Genomic DNA, 8,310 nt, shown 5'->3' with positions numbered 1-8,310 from the left:
TCAAAAGTCCTATGTCGAAGAAATTAAGAGAAAAATACTCTACAGAAAAATTCGAGTGGCCAATCGGAGCGCCCGACAGACTGTTACGTCACGGGCAGGAACGCACGAATCAGCTGCGCGCGAGGAAACTGTCAAGCGCGTTGATTGGACGTCGCGAGAAACGGCAGCCAATCGCGACGCCGGACGGACTCGACGTCTAAGCATCGAGTTCGGCCGTCTTCGTTCCGACTCCGCGGTTGTCGAATCGCTCGCTCGGTTCGCCAGTAGTCGCCAGTCTAGCGATTATGGCTGAGAACAATGGCAATGGTTGCTGAGGTAGCTTTGCGTTCTGCTGCTGTATCAATTTGTCAACAGAGACGGTATCTCTGATCCGGGACGAGTCGCGCGCGACCGCTTGGCGTAGCGTAAGTATCTGTCCCGGCTGTTTTCAGCCCTCTTCGCATGAAATCTAAAGAATTCAGTCACATCCATCCCTTCGTCGTTTCACGGAACATTCTCGGGGGAGTGCACGTCGGCACTCGTTCTTGGGATTCGTGTCGTCGTTTCCTCTTTTCGAGTCACCTGTTAAATTCGCGTGGAAAATACTTTCATCGACGAGACGTCACGCAACGTAACGTCACGTCGCGTTCCCAGGAGATTAAAAATCGCGCCCCTTCGCGAGCAGCCGCCCCACGTGCGAAGATGAGCCGAGCGTCCGTCCGAGCGTCTCTCGATCTTCTCCCGACAATCGTCCCCCGTCTCTTTTCGAGAGATTGTCTTCGAATATTCGATTATTCGCGCGTTTTTATCTTCCACGATATTCCAAATACGATATTTGAATCAGGATAATTCCGCTGGCATCTAACAATCACGTACGTCATTGTACTTTCCGTACACTCGTGTGCGAGTCGATTTTCGAAGTCACGAAGACGATTCGTAAATGGATTATTTCTGTTACACGGTGTTCTTGATGATTATTCAAGTCGAGTTTTAATCTGTAATTTATGTTTTTATAAGCTCGAGTCATCAATTTTACATAAATTAGATCGTTATCGATCGTCATTAACTCTATCATTAACGACTGTCACATTTTCACTATCTGAGATGCGATTACGAGTGATCAATCCATGTGAAAATATAACATTCTAGTTTATTTTCAGCCTTTTCTACAGGAAAATTATTAAATTTTTTTAAATTTTACTTGAAGTAGAATCAATTATATCTCACTCTTGCAAAATAGAAATCTATATATGGTATAGCTTATTGCTATTAAAAGATATTAAGTATAATGGAAAATAGAGTTAGGTTTTTTGTGTATAATTATATATTTTGTATGATTAATATTGGATAATCGTGGTAAAAAACTGTTTAAACTTGTAATGATCTTTATGGAAAAATATTGAAGCATAAATAATGTTTGATTGAATATCACGGGATTGAACACCTGAAGAAATGTTTCTGAATTAAGTCGTAGGGATATAAATCAACTTTGTTCAATTTACTTATGCATAATTTAAGAATGTCTTAATAACGTATCAGAAAATTCAAAGTTTAGTTGTACTACACAAGATATTTAAAGCTTAAAATTACAAAATTGCAAGATACAAAATAATCTTATAATGAAACATAGTTTTTAGAAAACATTTTTGACATTTAATATTAAATGCAGGTTAGCTTAATCAAACTTTGTTTATGTATTAACAAGATATAAATATTTGAGAGTTATAACTGATAATTGAAATGCAGGGTTGTGTACAAACATATATAGTGTCTTGAACATTAAGTTTGATACAATTATAAAGATTTAATGATATATACATATATATATATTTTTTTTTTTTTTAGAAAAAATCTCATTATATGTTGCAGGTATATTATGGCAACTGCTATTCAAGAGAATGGCATGAAACCATTAACCAATAAATCGTTAAATCATGTTGAGGATGTTAATAATTTGGACAATGCCACAGAAAAGGACAATAGATTATTTGACGGGCAACTTCAGTCATATACAGAACATGCAGAAGCTCATGAAGAACCTCCTGAGCTCGATATCGTTATTAATAATGTAGTTTGCAGTTTTAGTGTAAGGTGTCATTTAAACTTACGAGAAATAGCACTTAATGGATCCAATGTTGAATATAGAAGAGAAAATGGGGTATGTTATCTATATATCTAATTATTTTTTCTCAAGTAAAATTGCTATATTGCACTATATAATATTACAAATTAATATGTTAGAACTTTAAAATTGGATATAAACATGATTCTTAAATAAAAGTTGTGGATTAATTATATTTAATGGTAATACAATGCATAATTGAAAACACTTTTTCTTATAAATTTTATTAAACTTGTAAACATTGCTTTTTAGTTTTGTATAAGTAATGTGTATACATGTATATATGTGTATATATTTTACAATGTTTTTTTGTTCCTTGAAAAACTTCTTTTTTATGACTTTTTTTTAAAAATATTTTCCAGATACTTAACAATATTTGTAATAAAATATTCTTTCATATAAAGACTAGACGAAGCTAGACAATATAAAGCAATTTGTAATTATTTATCAATATAATTATATTTAATGGTAATACAATGCATAATTGAAAACACTTTTTCTTATAAATTTTATTAAACTTGTAAACATTGCTTTTTAGTTTTGTATAAGTAATGTGTATACATGTATATATGTGTATATATTTTACAATGTTTTTTTGTTCCTTGAAAAACTTCTTTTTTATGACTTTTTTTTAAAAATATTTTCCAGATACTTAACAATATTTGTAATAAAATATTCTTTCATATAAAGACTAGACGAAGCTAGACAATATAAAGCAATTTGTAATTATTTATCAAAATAACAAAAAATTTTAATAAGAAACAAAATTTTTTTCCTATTCTGTTAGTTTAAGTACTAAATATAAGTTAGTTTAAGTACTAAATTAAATATAAAAATTAAAAGTTTGAATATGATAAAAGATTTCATAAATTTGTATTTTAAAGTTATTGTTTCTGCAATAAATCTGCATTTTTAAGTCTTTGATTATATACATATTTCTTAAGATAATTGAATATTTATTCTTTTTATATTTTTTAAAATGCTATTTGTATCTCTTGTTTACCTATAGACATTAATAATGTCTATAAATAATATACTCAGAAGATATAAAGTTATATTTATTTACATGAATATTTTTTCAATATTTTTAGATGATTACAATGAAATTAAGAAGACCGTATACTACGGCATCTATCTGGTCATCTGGCAAAGTAACTTGCACAGGTGCAACCAGTGAAATTCAAGCGAAAATTGCAGCACGCAAATTCGCTCGTTCTCTTCAAAAACTTGGATTCAAAGTCAGGTTTAACAACTACAGGGTGGTGAATGTATTAGGTACTTGTTGTATGCCATTTGCAATCAAGATAACATCATTTTCGGTGTATCACAAAGAGAATGCAGAGTAAGTAGCAAAAGTATCATGAATTAATAATTATTTTATGACTAAGAGATAATTGTCTTGTTTAAAATATTATTTAATTTATTAATATACATCACTAATATTTTTTAACATAAATACAGAAACTAACGAGCGTTTAACTTATTATTAATGATGATTGTATACAAATTTTATGTGAATGTACAATAACTAATTATATATATATATTTTTTTGTATGATATATAGTTATGAACCAGAATTACATCCTGGTGTTACCTATAAACTAAAAGAACCAAAAGCCACTCTGAAGATATTTTCTACAGGAAGTGTCACTGTAACAGGTCTGTATTAATTACAAATTTTATTATACCTTTAATGTATATCCTATCTTATTAAAACTTCTCTTAATAATAAATATTATTAAGAGTTTAACTCTTAATAATATTTATATTATATTGTAGTATAAAATAATATAAAGAATATAGAGTAATGAAGATTCTCTATAAAAATTATAGAGAAAATTTTTGTTGCAACATGTGTATTTCAAAATAAATCATTTCCATATTTGAATTTTTGCTAATGTAGAGCACTACACAAGAATGAAAGTTTTAATTAAATTAAAAGAAATATCTTACACATATATTATGAAAAACAAGCATTTCATTTATACATATCTAAATTGTAAATAAACAAAATATATTTGTACATTGCATTGTTTTAAGAATGATATATTAACAAAAAAATCCACTATGTAGTAATTAATTAATTATATGTTATGCATTATAGCACCTAATGTTGCTTCAGTTCAAGCAGCAATTGAACATATTTATCCACTAGTCTACGAGTTTCGCAAAGAACGATCGCCAGAGGACGAACTTGCGTTGACAACGAAAAAACGCAAGTTAAACACAAATAAAAGAAAATTGGACGAGTTCCTAGAAGATGAACCGGATTACTCATACGAAAGTATGGTCTCCGATGCAGAAGACGCGCTCGAGGAAGAAGATAGTGATGGCAGTTGGGACTGATCTGTTTTATTTTATTAACGTACTGTTAACTGTTATCTATATCTCGTTCTTTTGATAATAAATGCATATACACTACTCTATGTACAAAAGTGTTATTGCTAAAAGTGAAGTGAACCATAAATTCATTTTAATAGTGCAAAAACTAAAAAGTGTGTGTGTCAGGGACAAAATAGATATGCGTATATGCACTTGTGTGTATACATTAAAACGTAATTATCAAGTACACATCAAACTAATCATCATTTGAAAAACAATGCCCTGAATATTTACTTTTGTTAGCAGTATAAAGTTATAAATACAGATATAAATATATATGTAGTACACATATACACACATATATATAAAATATATATGTAAAAGGAATTACACAAATGTAAATATGAATATGTATTTATATTTGTATTTATACTTATATAAGTCATATATAGGTAGAAATGTATCTTAATTATCTATACATATATGTATAGAGATATATCTAGAGAGAACACATTCATTATAAAAATGATTAAATTTTTGAAGTTTATTTATATCATTAGACAAAACTCATATATGTTTCTTTGGACAAATGTGATTGGTGCAGGTTTTAAGATAAAAAATGTACATATGTATGTGAGCATTGTGGCCTGTACACATTTGTGTTTTCATTTTTATTTTATTATTTCTCACGTACAAATATAGTTTTGTTTAATTAATATATTGTGCCAAAGATATTCAAAATTTGAAACAAAGTGATTAAGATGAGATCTACGTGGTTGACGACTTTATAACTATTAACTTTCCTAGTGCTTGTAATCAAATGATAAGTATCCATTTTTATTTTCGTGATTCACATTTTATGAGATGTACTATTGATCAAAAAATCATTTTATGTTATAATTCGAGTACTACAATTCTACTCCATAAAATATTGTACATGCGTAGAAAGTACATTATTTCCTTGTTATAATATCGATTTTTACTGGTTAAAAGTTGTGTGATGTAAAAAACTATGAATTATATATCTATTTCTTGAATTAAATGAATCTGACGATGAAAATAAAATAGTTAACTTCACAAAATATCACTATTTTATTCATTTTTCATTATTGTTTGACTGTAGATTAGCAAGATCTATAAGACAGTTCCTAGAAGATAAACAAGTTTATATTTTATTTTAAAACAACGATCTTATAACCAGGAAATATTAATATAATTCTGTGCTGCCAACAGCTCGTTTTCGCTCAAATCTATTATTCAAAAGAAGCTTGTATATTCCATAGCTTATATATATAAAATGTATTCCTACATTTATATAATACTTAATATATTTTAAGTATATATAAATATTTTTTATGTTTATATTAGCAAAATTTGTTCAGTGGAGAAACTTCTAGAAACACATCTATACCCAGTGAGAAATGATTGGTCGAATCGTCATCGATTCGACGAATTTGACATCGATTCGACAACGAATCGACGTCGATTCAACCATTATTTCTCACTGGGTACAATAACTGTATATAGATATATATATTATAAATATATACAGGGTGTAATTGAAAAAACATTTTGAAAATAAAATTGAGAATTTGATGCATGTTTTTTCAATTGTATATATATATTATAAGCATTATATATTTATATATCATCTATATCTATATACATAATATCTATATGTAGTATTATATAGATACTGGTAGAAAGATTATTTATCAAATATGATAAGCATACATCAAATGTGCATGTAAATACGCGTCTACATTTATTAAAATATTTTATAAATTGTAGTAAATTTCCTCTCTTTCCTATACAAAATTATATTAATAGCCTAAAAATAAAAATACGATGATAAAAAGATTGAAAATTTAACAAATATGCATTTGTTTTTAGATATTTGAGAAAAAAATATTTCCTACAAGTGTACCAATTAAATATTTTTATTTTATATTTATTATATCTATTATAATAAATTTTCATGTATTTTTATATTTTTAGAATACATATCATTATAAACAGTATCTATACGTTTTATATGAAATAGGCAATAAAATTATTGTATTATTTGAGCGAATACGAGCTGTGTTTTGTGGATGTAAACGCTAATATTAAATTTTGTGTTCTAAAATGTCTATTATATGAAAAATATCGAGAAAATGAAAATGAGAAAAATGAATTTTCTGACTTGCAGTATTCATAAATTCAAATACATGTATTAGGATGTTTATTTTATTTATGTAAATTTAATCCTAAGAAAATGAAAAAGTCGTGACATTGACTTTTAGACGTATATAAGAAACAAGCCTTTGTAGAAATTATGCAGAAGTTTATGTCAGCAGAATATATATATATATATATATATATATATATATATATATATATATATATATATATATATATTTCTAAAACTGAATTTAAACGTACGAATATATTGTGTTCAATGCGAGAGTTTATTTTCAATTTATACTGACTGGAATTGCATATTCTAGAATTCTAGAGTCTACAACAAAGACATCAATGCAATAGGATACATTGTTTATATATATATATATATATATATATATATATATATATATATATATATATATTAGTCATATACATATGCATTAATATCTTACAAGTATTTATTTATCACTTACAATATCCTTATGACGAGATAAATGCATTTGAATCACATGTCAATTTTGTAATTGATTTTCTGCAAACCTAAAGTATGAAAACGCTCAGCTTGTGCAGAAAACAAAATGTTTAATTTTGTTAATTTATAAAATATCAAGATCACAAAAAAAAAAATATTTTTACACATAACTTTGCAAACCTGATTATATCATATTTCTAGAATTCAGTTTTTATAAGTATGTATATTGAATACATTGTGCAAAATATTATATAAATTGAGGGTATAATATAAAGTGTATTATCTTTCTCACACACTTCGCAATATTATACATACGTATACTTGTACAAAATTTAATCTTCCGTTTGCAATTAGCTGAAGAAAAGCAATATACTGATTCATAAAAATATATAGAAAAAAATTATCAAAGATTTATGTAATATGTATTATTAATATGAAAAGTTTAATATAACTCGTGAAACTGTATCCTTTTTATTATACATTATGGCCGATATTTTGCAACTTATTAGATGATATAATTAATTGTTCGTGCCATAACGTTTATATTTGTTAAAATTAGTTAAAATTAACTTCATCATAATTTTCGTAATGTATTATTGTTTTTACACTAAACAAATTTTTTTACAATTTTAGCTAAAGTCACTGCCCATAGTGTATTCAATTCAAAAATGTAAGACTTGATATCCACTAATGAGTATGTGACACGAACTAGCACATTTTGTTTACATTATTAGACACAAAATACTGTTTTTGTGTTATTAATCATAAGAATTAAAGTTTAAGCGAATTGAAACGTTGGGCGATAAGACGAATTGTCGAAGTGTAATGGTAAAATAAATTTTATCATATATTTACTTTCCAAGATTATCTTATAAACTTCATTAGATTTAACTTTTATATCAATAATAAAATATAGCATATTGGCGTATGATTTTTACACATTTATCAATTTATATTCAAAACAATAAGAAATACGTTGAATATTTAATTCTATTTAATTAAAGATTTCATAAGAGTTATATATATATATATAGAAACTCTGTGATTTTGTTCCTTTAAACATTTTTTAATTTTAATATTTATAATAAAATATAAACAATTTTTTGCGCGCGACCCAATAGGATACATATCTGATGATCTTATTTATTTTTAATAATTATTCAAATATATTATTTTTAATTATATATTATTGAAACTTGAATAAAATAATACACATTATTTCTCTCTTTTAGAATATAATATTGATAT

General features: G+C 26.8%; 1 protein-coding gene across 2 annotated transcripts; it reads left to right on the top strand.

Annotated features, from left to right (window-relative positions):
* Positions 1-254: 254 nt before the first annotated feature.
* Positions 255-7,916, top strand: Trf2 (TATA box binding protein-related factor 2). 2 transcript variants are annotated; one of them, XM_029322343.2, is made up of 5 exons: positions 255-404; positions 1,849-2,137; positions 3,193-3,443; positions 3,667-3,761; positions 4,207-7,916. In XM_029322343.2, the coding sequence occupies exons 2-5, from the start codon at positions 1,856-1,858 to the stop codon at positions 4,446-4,448; spliced, it is 870 nt and encodes a 289-aa protein (XP_029178176.1). In that variant the 5' UTR covers positions 255-404; positions 1,849-1,855; the 3' UTR covers positions 4,449-7,916. The 2 variants fall into 2 exon arrangements, with proteins under 2 accessions (XP_029178176.1, XP_029178177.1); XM_029322344.2 differs by lacking the exon at positions 255-404 and adding an exon at positions 627-851.
* Positions 7,917-8,310: the final 394 nt, after the last annotated feature.

The sequence above is a fragment of the Nylanderia fulva genome, unplaced genomic scaffold (genome assembly GCF_048542155.1).
Source record: "Nylanderia fulva isolate GAGA-0341 unplaced genomic scaffold, ASM4854215v1 Scaffold18, whole genome shotgun sequence".
Lineage (NCBI taxonomy): Eukaryota > Metazoa > Arthropoda > Insecta > Hymenoptera > Formicidae > Nylanderia > Nylanderia fulva.
This window is presented reverse-complemented; position numbering and strand designations above follow the sequence as displayed.